The sequence below is a fragment of the Aythya fuligula genome, chromosome 3 (assembly GCF_009819795.1).
Source record: "Aythya fuligula isolate bAytFul2 chromosome 3, bAytFul2.pri, whole genome shotgun sequence".
NCBI classification, from domain to species: domain Eukaryota; kingdom Metazoa; phylum Chordata; class Aves; order Anseriformes; family Anatidae; genus Aythya; species Aythya fuligula.
The window spans coordinates 16,117,230-16,132,732 of record NC_045561.1 but is presented as its reverse complement, the minus strand read 5'-3'; the positions used below and the strand labels follow the sequence as shown (position 1 = coordinate 16,132,732).

At 37.5% G+C, this 15,503-nt stretch overlaps 1 protein-coding gene across 1 annotated transcript in view; it reads left to right on the top strand.

Moving 5' to 3' along the window:
- Positions 1-15,503, top strand: part of MSH2 (mutS homolog 2) — a 35,908-nt gene that overhangs the window by 14,897 nt on the left and 5,508 nt on the right. The window contains exons 8-13 of the mRNA XM_032183729.1: positions 3,271-3,470; positions 4,268-4,377; positions 7,100-7,223; positions 8,275-8,425; positions 12,116-12,213; positions 14,060-14,305. Coding sequence (XP_032039620.1) covers positions 3,271-3,470; positions 4,268-4,377; positions 7,100-7,223; positions 8,275-8,425; positions 12,116-12,213; positions 14,060-14,305 — 929 coding nt within the window. The remainder of the gene's footprint in view (positions 1-3,270; positions 3,471-4,267; positions 4,378-7,099; positions 7,224-8,274; positions 8,426-12,115; positions 12,214-14,059; positions 14,306-15,503) is intronic.

Sequence of the window (15,503 nt, the reverse complement as noted above, 5' to 3'; positions counted from 1 at the left end):
TGCAGAAAGTACTTCTTTTGTGCCAGGTACCCTTGATGTAATTAAGGGATTTAATTTACAATCTCTAGGTTTTGATGTGATACTCAAACGATACATCCAGCAATTCATGTAGGGTGGGAAAAAGTCTGTTGTTTCCCTGATGTGTATTACTTTTATGTAGAATGTGTGTACTGAATTCAGAATCCATATCAGTAAATGAACCATTCTGAAGTTGCAAATATCCAGCATTGTTTCCATGGTAAGATGGTTTGGGGATTAATGAGAGATATTAGAAAAGGCATAAGGCTGATGTTTGGATGCGGCTTTCTCTTATGTTACATAATCTTTCAGGTTAAAAAGGAAGTCTGATGTGATCCACAGTGTGCACTAAGTGCTCTGAAGGGTGTGCAGTATGATTTTTGCAGCTGCTCTAGGGTCTAAACCTGCCCATGAGACTTTGGACTCTGTAATACAAGGGACTGCTTCAGTAGAGCTGCAGGAAATAGTCAGCATATTCATATTTATGAAATTATACCTTTGAGATTAAAAGACAGTAGTTGTGAGTTCAGTCCAAAGACCTACCCTACCATAGCAGAACAAAGGCCAGTTTCTAGTAACGAGTATGTCCTGAGGGCATGAGATATTTGCTTGCAGATCCCTTGATTAACTTCACTCATGACTTGAGGGAGAGGGTATGGCAGGGTGTAGAAGGGCGGCAGGACACCAGTACTACTCCACTCTTTTTGTGGTGGCAGTGCTGGTTCCTGCTAGCTTATAGGTATTTGTGGGACTGTGGCTTAAGGGAATTGTATCATAGCCAGCTCTGGACAACATCACAGTACAGCTGGGCTTTTCCATGCATAGCAGACCCCTGAGCAAGGTGTGCGACAATTTGCTGCCTCGTCTGCTTCTGAACTACAGGCTTTCTGCATGGACATACATTTATAGGGAAAGTTGGGACTGACTGAGCTGAAAGAGAACTTATTCAAGTGTATGTTTACATATTTCTTGGATTCTTGTTTTTATTTCTTCCTGTATTTTCCTTTTGTTTCCTCAGCCATAGGTTGTTTATAATATAAAGCTTACCAATTGATTTCATTATTACTTGTGAGCATTAGATGTGGTTTATACTTCTGTTACCTTAATGTAGCCCTTCCTATCCAGCAACCTTATATGTATTCTTACTGGACAGGAACCTGTTCTGCAAAATGTTGTGTGAACATAAGCCTGTCAGCCTTGTATTTGTGGCTGGCAAATACAGGAGGGAAAAATAGAACAGTACCAGGAAGATCATGAGATGTTAGTCTGATTAGCATGGTTTTGGCAGAAGAAAATTGTATTGTGCATATCTTAACTCTTTGAACTTGTCAGTGTAGTGGACAAAGGAGAAAAAAATGAATAAAAATCTGAATAAATTAGGCATTTCAGAATGCCCTTGACAAGTTCTTTTCAAAGAGGCTGTTGAACAAGCTGAAAGAATCGTGGGATGAAAGTGAAAGATTTGTTTGTACAGCACTATGTAAAAAGCACAAGCAAGAAAAAAAAAAAAGGAAAAGGGAAAAAGGAAAGAGTGAGCTCAAGAGTCCAGCTGCACTGGAGAGATTCTCTAATGATCAGGATAGCAGGATAGGAGCTAGCTAGCTAGTAAGGTAGTGGCACAAAAGAGGACCTAACTTCTAGTGAAAACCAAAATAGGCCAAGTGAGTGGACAGAACAGCAATTGTTAGGACTTTAATCATGCACTCATCCTAAGTTGGATCCTTCACATCCTATCACTTGTCACCTGAGAAAAGAGAACAACACCCTCCTTGCTGCAATCTCATTTCAGGTAGTTGTAGAGAGCAATGAGATCTCCTCTTGGCCTCCTCTTCTCCAGACTAAACAACCCCAGTTCCCTCAGCCACTCCTCATATGTCTCGTTTTCTAGTCCCTCCACCAGCTTCATTGCTCTTCTCTGCACAAGCTTGAGAAACTCAATGTACTTCTTGCAGTGAGGGGCCCAAAATGCAGCACAATAGTATCCAAGGCACAGTCTTTCCCGAATGCATTTTCAGGAATCCCTACCAGCTGAAACCAGTTGTAAAGTCTGGAGCAAAGATCACATACCCTCATTAGAGGAGGATCAGGTTAGCAAACAAGTCCATGGGACCCAGTGGAATATGCCCATGAGTGCTAAGGTAGGTGGCATAGAGACCCCTCTTGATAATGTCAGGTCATGGCACGTAGAGAAAGCTCCTCCAGGACAGGAGTTGACACTTGATTTCTTCCAGCCTGCAAGAAGGATAAAAAGGACTATGAAGGGAGTTAGAGGTTGATCAGCCTCATCTTCATTCTTGGAAAGATGATTGAGCAAATAATCCCAGAAAACATTTCCAAAAATACTAGGGATAGGAAAATGATTGGAAGTAGCACAGCTGGCATGGATTTTTGAAAGGAAAATCATGACTAACCAACCTGATAGCCTTTTACGACAAAATGGCTAGGTAGTTGGATAAGGGAAGAACAGTGACTATTGTTTATCTTGATTTAGCAGCCTTTTGTCACTGTCTCCCATTGCATCTGATGAGGTGTGGACTAGATAAGTAGGTAGTGTGGTGGACTAAAAGCTGGCTGAACTATCAGCTGGTAGTAGTCAGGGACGTAAAGACCAGCTGTAGGTCAGTAACTAGTGGTGTATTCCAGGGGTTGTTACTGGAGTCATTCTTAAAGATATCCAGAACTTGACTGGACATGGTCCTTGGCAACTGGCTGTAGATGATCCTGCTTTGAGCAGAGCTGGGTTGAATAGAAAATGTCCAGGAGTATCTTCCAACCTTAAGGATTCTGATTCTGTGATACACATGTGCACATCTCCTCTATGTCAAGGTCGGCCTTGAGCACAGGTAGCTAAAGTCTGCATAGTGTTTTTCTTCCCTGCTAAGTATCTGTTCTTTCATAGATTACTGGATGACCTTTTTTATGGTCAAGGAAAAGATTAATCTCAAAGAAGGTTCTGAGTTTCAAAATGCCTACTGAACAGGTGTTAGCAGTTTGAAATAGTTTCTCCCCAATGCTGTTCATTAAATACCCCAACAGTAAAAATGACACAAGTATGATGTAGTCTGAATATCCTTGCTTTCTCAGCTTATGCGTTGTTCTGGTTTAACTTGCTCGCTCATCAGGAAAGTGGCCAACAGATACACCCTTAAAAAAAAGGATAGAGAAACTTACAGATAAGTGTTTTCATTCTAATTGCTGACAAATGAATTGCAGACCATGCCATGCTAATCCTTGTTATGAAATCTTATTTAGGTTGAATTTGGTTGAAGCTTTTGTGGTAGATCCAGAACTACGTCAGAGCCTTCAAGAAGATCTTTTACGTCGCTTCCCAGATCTTAACCGGCTGGCAAAGAAATTTCAGAGACAAGCTGCAACCTTACAGGACTGTTATCGAATGTATCAGGCTATTAATCAACTGCCTAATGTTGTAAAAGCACTAGAAAAACACGAAGGTAATGCTATTCCTTGCCTATTTTCAGTGTTTTATCATGCATTAATGATGCCAAGAAATAGTATATAGATTTCTAAAGCTTACATTTTTCATACGTACTTTTGTTGCAGGAATAAAGCTTAAAGACATTTGAATTTGAAATATACTGGAATTCTGAAATAGCAGTCAGATACTTAAAAATGAACATAGCAAAATCTTTGCACAGGAAAGTTTTTCAATCAATATATAGCTGAAACACTTAAGCTGTTGGGCAGTGGTTTTGTTGTCTTTGACATTGGCTTGTCTCTAAGAATTCTTGTCTAATTTTATGCATGATGTTTATTTTACAGTCAAGATAGCTCTTGATACAATACTGTGTTCCTTTTGAAGACCATTTTCAAATGCACTTTGAGTTGTAATTAATGGGATTTTTGCATTTAAGCAAATGCAAAAATTTGCTTTTGGGTTTCAAAGTAGTAAAATATTCCTGCTGTGGAGAAGAGTAATGTGGCAGTCTTTCTCCTCGTCATCATTAGTAGGATCTCAATGCTGTGAAAAGCAAGCTTAGAAAACACAGGTTGCCATTTCTTTTCCTTTTCTGTGTGTTACAAGAAAATGCAAAATAAGATAGTGTCAGCATAGTAGGGGGGTAATTCAGTGCAGCAACAGCAATCCTAGCCTGTCAGAATGCATATTTTTGTAGAAATTTACCAGCTATATAGTTGTGCTGTTTATCTTGGATAAGTGAATTCTGGTTAAATTGTGGATTTTTCGAATGATTAATTCATTCGATTCATTTTTTGTGTTTGTTCTTAACAGGAACTCACCAGATGTTGTTGTTAGCAGTGTTTATAACACCTCTTAATGATATTCACTCTGACTTCTCAAAGTTTCTGGAGATGATAGAAACAACATTGGATATGGATAAGGTACGGGCTGGTGTGTGTGACAGGTTTATTTCGCAATTAAAATTTCTTATTGAACTTCACAATCTGTTCCACACTCAACAAGATAATTGATCATCTGTATTTTAAATAGTTAGCCATATATAGTTAGGCTAATATATGAGGATTGATATTAATATAGCAGACAAGTATCAAAAGGATATTCACACTACTGTCTTAATGATGTAGCCAATGAAAAAATGCTTTGGGTACATGGATGCTATGGTCCTGAAATTTGTTAGAAAATTCACTATTAAAACCAGGGAGATTATTTTGCTACTTTTCTGCTTCTTTTGTCATTGCTTCAATGTTACTGTGATGTGTCTCCAATCTAGGATGTAGCCAGAGTGTGTGTTACCTGTTTCTCTGCTTCTGTAGAGTTTAGTAGATTTGCTTCTATATGGCCTCAGTAAGTCTTTGTAACTAATAGTTTGCCTCTGTGAAAAATGATTGAGCTAGATATAAAGATGGGCTTCCCAGGGTAAAGAAGTTTCTCACTAGAGGGAAAGCTACCAAAATTAATTTAGCTTTGCATCTACACCTGCTTTTAAAATACTACTGCAGACAGGACTAACCCTGCAAGGCAAAACTGGCATTTTTCAGAGAAAAATTGGCCAAAGAAAGCTAGAAGGAACATCTCTGTTTCTTAATTTTGTACTGGAAAGGATAAGGGATATGTGTAGGTGAGTGGTTTATCATTGTTTACCATTGAACACTTGGTTCATGTTTTTGGCTGTGTCCAGTTGCCAAAAGTGAAACAATGCCAACCTTTTTGGTGCATTTTTTACATATTTTTCCATTGTATTTGTTGGAGAATTGGTATATTACACACAGAAATGTACATGTTTTTACAGTATCACTATTTGCTCTGATTCTTAAGAAACTTAGTTAATATTTGTTTCTTATGTTTCAGTCATTTTTGAAAATTTGGAAGGTTTTTAGAATTGCCATAAATGTCAATCTCAGCTCACTGTAGAAATGAGACCTACCTAGCAATGTGCTAAGCATGATAGTAACAGCAATTTTGTTGAACTTTTAAAGTGTACTGGCTTTAAAATTTTGAACATGCATATTTTGCACCAGATGCAGAAGTAGTTTTTTTCCCCTCTCTGTACTGTGTATGCACTCATCAGCTGCATTATACTCAAGACTGTTTGACTGACATGTTGCTGTAATTTATGATATATGCTAATGAAGAAATTTATAGCTTTATGCTAGTTACAGACCATCTGTTGATGCAATTTTGTATGCCCTGGAACTCTGTTTTCTTCAAAACTAACAGCTGTTCTGAGCCTTCACCCTTCATAGTCCAGCTATTCAAATTTATTTTCAGCTTCTACTTCAAAAAATATTTTGTTGTTTTTCTAAACAGAATGATGAGTCAGTTAATTTTAATCGAGACCTGTGGAATCTGATATGTTGAATTTGTGGTTGCTTTTCCTTCATGATACTGGAATCAATTAAAATGGCTACAGACAAATCAACACTGGTTTTATGAAGAATAAACCTTTTCAGTATGAAATGTTAAAACTTGAGCCTTTGACTTGCAATTTTTCTTTGATTTTTAGGGAATTGAAATTAAACACTAAGATCTAATCTAAGTGTGATTGAAGGACAGGTTGTCATAGCAACTAAATTTTGTCAGTAATCTATTCAGGGCAAGCCTTCTGATATTAAAAAAACAAACAAACAAACAAACAAAAAACAAACACCTGAGTTCAAAATGCATGGGATGTGGCTATTTATTTACCTAGCTGTTTAATTAAATAAAGCTAAGAAACTGTCACTTCTATTCGTGTATTTCATAGAATCATAAAGGGCCTTTGAAAATCATCTACTCCAGCCTTCTCCTCTAAATTTTGTTAGTGCTTTCATTATGTAGGATTTAAGTTTTAGTAAAAAGCACAGCCTTTTACAGAAGGACTTGCTTTTCAGATTAGATACGTAGTCCATGTGTCTCCAAATCATTTACTGTCAACTCATTAATTGAGAAACACTTGGAAACAAGACTCACTTGCATCTTATTTCACAAAGTAAACATGCAGGTATCCAAGTGTCATCAGTGTTGGGATTGGTCTGGCCAGTAATGACAAAGGCTGTCATTCTTAGCCCTTTCAGCCTATTCTTTCTGTTTCAGAACAGGGATTTGCCCTATAAAAACAGGAATGGTCGTTTCTGCTGTATGTTCTGTCATAAATGTTCATTACTGTTCTTTTTGCAGAAATAATAAGCAAATGGGAGGAGCACCCCTATCAACAGGGCCAATAACAGGGAAGGATTTTTTTTATACCGCTTTATCAGTGTCTCAAAGTTTGAAGAGGGTTTTCTAAAATTGCATAATTTTGTGGTGTCCACATCTCTGGTTAAATAGTTGGAGAACATTGCTACTGCAGTATGAATGCATGCAACAAAACTGCAACTGAAATGAATGAAGGCTGAATGAAATGCTTTGCAGTGCTGGTAATTGCACAGAGAAAATACACACTGAAAGTTCAGTTGTCCATGATGCAAATTCTCATTTATTTTGTAGGTGAATCAGACTCCAATTATCACAAATGGTACTGTATTACAAAATTGTGTATGAAAAGGCCCAACAAATTGATTAAGTGATTAAGTAAATTAATTTCACTGTGTATGATCATGGAGATTATTTTTTTATTATTGATAATAACCCTACAATTTTTTTCTTTTTTTTTTTCCCCCCTAGGTGGAGAATCATGAATTTCTTGTCAAGGCTTCTTTTGATCCTAACTTGACAGAATTAAGAGAAAAGATGAATGAACTGGAAGAAAACATGCAGTCCTTCTTACAGAGTGCAGCCAAAGAATTAGGTAGGGTATGGCAATGCCTTTGATTCTTACCTCCTTTTTAAAATGTTTTGAGATCAACTGATGTAAACTGGTATAGATGAGTTACGGGATGTTTCTATTATTTCATGATTAGTTTGGAGTGTCTTTAGTTGCCGCAGTATGTTCTATTGAAAACCGAGTGAATTTGGAGCTACAACTTGGCCATTTTAAAGATGGCATTACAGAATATTTCAGAAATTATAATCTATGTTGCCATGTACTGTGGAATTCTAACTCCTGAATAAGCCTAATTTTATTTTACATCCTTTAAGGATGTGCATTGAAACAATTTTTTTCTGTCCATTCCCCTGAATATCTGTTCAGGATATGCTAATTTTCCTTTGAACTTCTTTGCAAAATGTCTCATTTGCTTACACATGACATTTAAAGGATAGACTTAAAAAAATTTTTTTTCTGTATAGGATAGTCGATGTTCAGTTGACGAATTGGGCATTTAAAGAGCAACTTTAAATGACAATTTTTAATGCAAATGTGGCAAGGAAAATTGGAATCACTGTAGGTATTTTAGACTATACTCTTAAGAGCTTGCATGTTGTTTAGTCTTGTGGTTTATATATTTTTATTTTTCATACTTTTTTTTTAATTTAATGTGCTATCATGTGAATGAAAAGAAAGACAAGATTATGTAAGGAAATCTCACCAGCAGAAGTATGTGTTAGTACAAGAATCACAAGACTATGTGCTGTGCTTACAACAGCAATATAGAATGTCCTTGTAGTGTGTTTTGAACATTTTCCATATTTCTGGAGAATATGTAGCAATTATGATGCACACCTCATTTCCATATGCAGTTTGAGGGTATACCAAAGATAAGAGCAGAGAATGAAACAGTAAACCATTTTTCATACACGTGCAGAACCAAAGCAAGTATACTGAATGGCATATCCAAAAAGTTGTATCATACAATCTGGGATTATTGCACAGAAATAACACAAGCTGAAGGATTTTTAATAACACCATTGTTTTCTTTCTGATTGCTTTCCTATTTTTTTCTTCCATTTTCATTTAAAAGGTTTGGAAGCTGGCAAAAGTATTAAACTAGAGTCAAATTCACAGTTCGGCCATCACTTTCGAATTACTTGCAAGGAGGAAAAAGTCCTCCGGAACAATTCAAAATACAAGATAACTGATACACAGAAGAATGGGGTGAAGTTTACTAACAGGTATGAGATCATATTGGTAGTTTTGAAAGTGTTTTGTAAAAGAAACAATTATTCCTGTCTTTATAATATTGCCAATAAACAGTTTTTTGTACATCTTAAATGGCTGAATTTTCATCTTTTTAATTGGCTTACTGAGCAAGACTGGCATGAGGGAGGAGAAGTCATGCAGTTTCTGTTAAAAGCACATGCCTGCATTCTCCATTTCCTTTGCCAACTGTTAGCTATTTTTGCTCCTTTTAACTTTGGCTAATTTCTCTGTTTTAGCTACACCTAACAGTGTAATTACATTCAGTGTGAGTGTTTATACAGACACTTCCATAAGCTGCAATGGAAAAGAGCTATTTATGTTTATCACCAAATATGACATGCAGCAGTTTTGTTGGTAATTACCTTTTCTGATCCACATTATAGCACCAACACAGATAACAGCATGTATTGGACTTCCATCCTGTGGTTCTATGGATTAAGCCATTTAAAAATTTAAACCTTTAGGTTAATTGCTTTCACGGCTGTTTCAGGTTCTCCTTGTCCAGACAGAAGTTGTCACAGGTATAGCCAAGTCTGCACTTTTTGTTGAATTTTTAGCTCTTTTTGAAAGTTCTTAGAAAGAGCAAGGACTAATCCAGTCATCATCTCTCTCTCAGAATTTAATTATTTTAATACAGAAGTAAAGAAGTTGCCTATGTAGAAAGTTGTCTATGAAAAATCATGACATTACTTGACAAATCAGAGGTCTCAGCAATCACCAACTGCATGAAGTTTAACAATAGCAAGTCCCAGGTTTTGTATCTGAGATGGGGTAACTCTAGATATATTCACAGACTGAGGAACAAGAGGCTGGAAGGCAGCCATATAGAAAGGGATCTGGGCGCTTGGGTCAGTGACAAGTTGAATAAGAGTCAGCAGTGTGCCCTGGCAGCCAAAGGGCCAACTGCATCCTGGGTGCATCAAGCACGGCACAGCTGTTATACAGATTGATTGGTTGCCCCACTCTATTCTGCACTGGTGTGGCCTCACCTCGAGTACTGTGTGCATTTTTGGGTACCGTAGTATTAGAAGGACATAAAACCATCAGTGTCCAAAGGAAGGCACTAAAGATGGTGGAAGGCCTAGAGGGGAGAATATATGAGGACCATCTGAAATCATGTGTTTTTTCAACCTAGAGAAGAGATTGAGGGGAAGCCTCATCATGGCCTACAGCTTCCTCACGAAGGGAGCAATGTGGGAAGCACTGGTCTCTTCTCTCTGGAGACAGTGACAGGACCCAAGGAAATGGAATGAAGCTACATCAGGGGAGGTTCAGATTGCACATTAGGAGAAGATTCTTTACTTATAGGGTGGTAGAGCACTGGAACAGGCTCCCCAGGGAAATGCTTATGGCACCATTTTGCTGGAGTTCAAGAAGCATTTGGACAACCTTCTCAGACATACGATTTGATTTTTGGGTGGTTCTGTGGGGAGCCAGGAGTTGGACTTGACAACTCCTGTGGGTCCCTTCCAAATCGGGGTATACTATAAATCTAAGACACTTAAGTTGAAGGAGTTTCTTGAGGTTAATTGGTCCAAACCCTCACTTAAAGCGGAGCCACCTTTGAAGTTAGATGCAATCTCAAAATTAGATAGCTCAAGGTAGCTCAAGGTCTTGTTCAGTTGCCCGTGCTTCAAGCATCCTTCATAACCTGTTGGGGCACAAATTCCAGTGTTTAACCACTCTTTATGAAAACTTTCTTCATCAGATCTAGTGAGAACTTCCTTTGTGACAGCTTGGGTATTTAGTGTCTCATCCTTTTGCTCTCTACTTCCAAGAGTCTGACACCTCTCCCCTCCAGACTGAACAAACATACTTCCCTCAGCCTATCCTTGTATGCCACGTGCATGTGCTTGAAATCTTTGTGGTAGCCATCTGCTGCAAGTTCAATGTCTCTTTTACAATGGAAAGTCAAAATTGAAGACAACATTGCAGATGTGGCCTCACAAGTAAAGGGGAAGAACCACCTTTTGACATGCTGGCTACATTCTTACTAGTACAGCCAGTATTAGCTTGGCCTTTGCCTCAGGCACACACAGCAGGTTCGTGTTCAGCTTGTTGTCCACTGTGTCCCCCAACTCTTTTATGCAAAGCTGTATTATAGGCATTTGGACCCCAGTCTGTATGGTTACATGGAATTATTTCATCCCATGTGCTGGACTTTGCATTTACCTGTGTTTGAAATTGTCCACCAGTTTCCCTGGTCTGTTGATATCCCAATGAATCGCAGTCCTGTCCTGCAGTGTACTGCAGGATGGCTTCCCTTAAGTGGTGGTGTTTATAACCTAGCTGAAAGTGCATTCGGTCCTATCATCCAGGTTATTAAACAGTTTCAACCCCAAGAAATGCTACAAGTAATCAACTGCCACTTGGACTTCAGATTCCTGAGAAGTCTGTTCTTGTCTGCTTCATGTGTTATATATAGAATGGTTAAAATACCAGAGATCAATACATCACGCAGTCTGTTTCAGACAAACCGTGTAACTGTCACTTTGGGTATAACAGTTCCGGCTGGAGTTCACATCACAGAAGTGACCTTCTTGAGAGAGATCTTGATCGACAGATGTACAAGGCAGGGTTGTTTTCAAGCCTGTGCTATTACTGATAGTGACTGTTTCTGTTAATCACTCGCTTTCTTAAGTAATAAATCCTTGGCTTTGAAAAGGATTGCAGAAATATTGATGTATTTCACACCAACCAAGATTCTGGTGTATTTCACACCAATTTACTTAAATGAACAAAGTAAAAACCTTAATTGTGTTTTGTTTTATTACAAGAATATTTTTTCAAAATATTTATTCCTGATTTTTTTTTTGTTCTAAATGTGTTTCAAATCTAAATGTAATGATTAAGTTAGGCTTTTCCAGAACATAGGAGATGGTACTTAGAACCCCTACTTTAACTGTCATCTGTTACTTTTATAAGGAAAAGTGTTGCGGATCACTAACAAAGCAGAATTCTCTGTGCTTAGTTGATAGTTACAGTTGTTTCTGTAGACACTGTGGTAAGTACAAGGTTTCTACCTATACTGAAGGCGCACTACCTGGATATCCATGTTTCATGTTCAGTCCTACTGGCTTCCAAAACGTAAGATGAATATCTTGAGAAGAATAAACAATTGTTTTACATATTCTCTTAATTTTGCTTTACCCTATTTTGAAGGCTAGAACCAGTTGTTAGTGACAGTAGTTCACTGAGTTTTTTACTGAATGAGAGAACTTAAATAATCCTTCAGCTCTGACAAGCTCGTTACAGGACTCTGGGCTATTTAGTTTCTTGGCGGGAGGTCTTCTCTGCCAGCTCTACAGTGTGACACATCTTGCTGTAAGATGGCCAGAAAATTCAGTTTAAAGAGAAAATTCATAGCACATAGCTTGTCCATAACAAATAACTGCACTGTAAGATTTTAAGAATGTTTGTGTTTGGAGTTGCTAGAATTGCTGGTTTGGCCCTTGCGGATGATTTTCAACTCAGAATTAATCTTACTGATATCCTGGCTGAGTTGTAGGTTAGCTGTTTTGTGGTCTTTGGGTTGAACCCACTTGTTAAAACAGGTGAGGATTTCTGGTACTGACTCATAGATGATGCGGTCAGAAGTTACATGTTGTAGCAGTGAAGACAGAGGACATCACAACTTCTAAATGTTGTGGTTTTGTTCACAGCAAATTGAGCGCCGTCAATGAAGAATACATAAAGAACAGAGAAGAATATGAAGAGGCTCAGGATGCAATTGTTAAAGAAATCATTAATATTGCTTCAGGTGAATGCATCAGTGGTGATGTGTATGACAGTGTGGAATCCTGGGAGGACTTTGTAGGTCCTTACACAGAGAAGGACCTTAAACTTCTCCAAAGAATTAATGTGTGAAATGGGTTTTGGTCTGCAGATAGTTGTTGAAATTTGAAATATGGTGTCTTCTGGTCAGACCTTTTCCTGGAGTTGCTACAACTGTGCAGTGATGGGGCATGTGCCCTGTGTCCCTTAACAAGGAGAAAAAATGTGTCCATAAAAGCCACATCTATGATCTTCCCTCTGACTGTGGGCATCCCCACCCAAACAGCAGGCTAGGTAGAAGGCAGAAGAGGTAAAAGGCAACAAGGAACTGAGGTAACCGGACCTCATGACTGTGATGAAATAATGTTGGTATGCCATAGAAGAACAAGTTAGTCATCATTTATATAGTACAACAAAAAACTGTTGTTTTCCTAATTAATTTTCATGTATTTTTGTTCCAAGAGAATCTTTACGGTTCTTTACCAAAATGAGACTATATACTAGGAGGTTTGTCTGGAGGATTCTGTAAATATTATCTCCTAAAAACACAAGTTCCAGCAGAACAAATCACAGAATCATAGATTGACTTGGTTTGGAAGAGACCTTCAAGATCATCCAGTTCCAACGCCCCTGCCATGGACAGGGATGCCACCCACTAGATCAGGTCCTTGAAAGGGAAAAGTAGAAAGTGAAAGCCCTAATGAATATTAAGCTAAGGGCAAATGTATTAAAGTTGGGTAAGCAATTTTAAATCTGAATGTAAATACATTTAAACATAGAAAGTTGCAGTGGAAATCTTTGACCTGCTGTTATGGTAGGGAGCTTGCCAGTAAATTACAAAATATTTTTTTTTAATCTTGGTAATCTTTAAGTGACGTTTTTTCATGTGCAGCATGGTGAGGTTTATATATGTATCTGGAAAGTTAAATTGAGTATTATATAGCAGGAATAGCTATGTCACCTATAAATACCTAGTATGTTTAAAAAAAGGCTTGCTGCTTAAGGTCTGTAGTGTGCAGTAATAGAAAAAAATCATTTTTCTTTCCACAGCGGAGGCAATTTAATGAAAAAGACTGGATGAAGGGTCTAATTTGTAGTGAAAGTGACTTGAAGTCCTTTTAATGATCTATGCCTAGCAAAGTTCAAGAAATGATGTTAGAATAGTGAATATATTTTTTAAAAATTAGAGTCTTTCTGAAAGTCACTCCTCAGCTTTTCCTACATATGCATCTCCTTTGCAGATGTTACATGCTTTACCTCTATAGGCCATCATCCCTTTCACTGGAAGCCCCTCCCATCTCCCCTACCTCCAAAAAAAACCCACAAAACATAGAAACTTAAAACCAAAGTTGATACTGGGCTTCCTGGGTCATCTAATCTAGTCGCCCGAGATCACTGTATCTTATAGACCACTCCATAACATAATCTGCACAAACATAAGTGGTTGCACAGAGCTGTGTCTGAGTTGTCAGTGCTTTGTCTCAATTGCCCTTGCTGCAAAGTTCAGCGTATTACTGGGGAAGGAAGTGGCTTGAATTTCCAGCCTTCTTGCTGTTATAGTATTTGCATTCCCACACTAAGATAAGCTGTTTGTCATTGCCTACTGTTAAGGCAAAACACTTCTTTTCTGAGTCTGACAAAGTCCCGTTTGTACTCAAAGTACGGAAACTTAAAGGTTGCGTCAGAGTTTGTCACAAAAGGTGACTGGTATCTTGTGGAAAAAAGATTTTAATGCAGATGAATTAAATGTGGATGCTCAGCATATACTTTAAGATATTTTTTCAACAATAATAAAAGAAACATTGAATTTGTCTCTCTGTAATCAAAAACAGGTTATGCAGAGCCAATACAGACTATGAATGATGTAATAGCTCATTTAGATGCAATTGTCAGTTTTGCTCATGTGTCAAATGGAGCGCCAGTGCCCTATGTCCGTCCTGTCATTTTGGAAAAAGGACAAGGAAGGATTGTGCTGAAAGGTGCCAGGCATCCTTGCATTGAAGTGCAAGATGAAGTGGCCTTCATCCCCAATGACATTACGTTTGAGAAGGGCAAGCAGATGTTCCACATTATTACTGGTAAGTGTACCTTTTTTTCTCCTCATTTAGATATTAACATTTTTAAAGAAATATTTCTAGTCTTTTTTTGTTTGTTTGTTTTAAAAAAAGGGCGGGGAGGGGAGAAGTTATATCAGAACAATTTCTCTAATCAACAAAGGGTGAGCAACTAGAGAGTTATTCATGTGTGTGTATGTAGGCTAAGATTTAGCTCTGGAAAAGAAGGTTGTATGTTTGTAACTGATTTATTATATATATATATATGTAACCTATTGTTTATTTTATACATATATATTTAAAAGTGTCTACAGGGTTCTTGTCAAATGATTCCTGTGGTAGTGGATATTATGGAAGCTTATGCACATAAATAGGTCTTCTAAACTACTAATCATAGAATTAGATTTTACAATTGTAGTTAACACTGCACTGTTCGGAGAAGGTGGTCAGTAATTTAGAAGTATTCATTTGGGAAGAAGAGAGAGGCAGCTGTGAAGGAAGTAATTTCTTACCAGGAAGTAAGAAATTAATTCCTTAATACTTCTATTCTGTGCCTTACTGAATGTCACTTCACAAGCCAGATGACCTCAGGAGCTGGAGAACCTGAACCTACTGAAGTGATTTGGAAAATTCCATTAGGCACCAGTTGTACCGTAGCCACGTAGGCATCTTCTGTAGACAAGATTTTAAACACCCACTTTGTTAATGTTTTCTTTTAGTGATAAAGTTGATTTAAAATGCAAAACATGTTTTAATGACTACCTTTTTTCTCCCCATTCTTGGTGTAATTAAGATAATTTTGGTATACAGGGAAACATTTTTTAGTGTTTATACATTTAATTGAGTTTTAATTTTCATTCAGATGTGCTTGACACATTCTGAGTAGCGAAGATCTGAAATTAGAGAATGATTGATGAACATTTCTAACATGATCAAAAAAACTGCAAGAATATGAATAAACACATGGCACTGCACTTATTTTTCTGGTTAGCAAAAGTCAAATAATCATTTTTTTGAAAATACTTTTTATTTCATTTGCACTTAGCTAAAATATAATTTCATAATATCTGTTTTTGATTATTCCGAATCCCTTTAGATTGTGATTTAAATTACCAGAAAGCTTGTACCCAGTCTGTAAATAAGCTATTTCATTTTTGCAGACAAATTGTAATTGTAGTTTGAAGTAAAAGCAAATTATTTTTGTTCCTAAGCAGCAATGCTG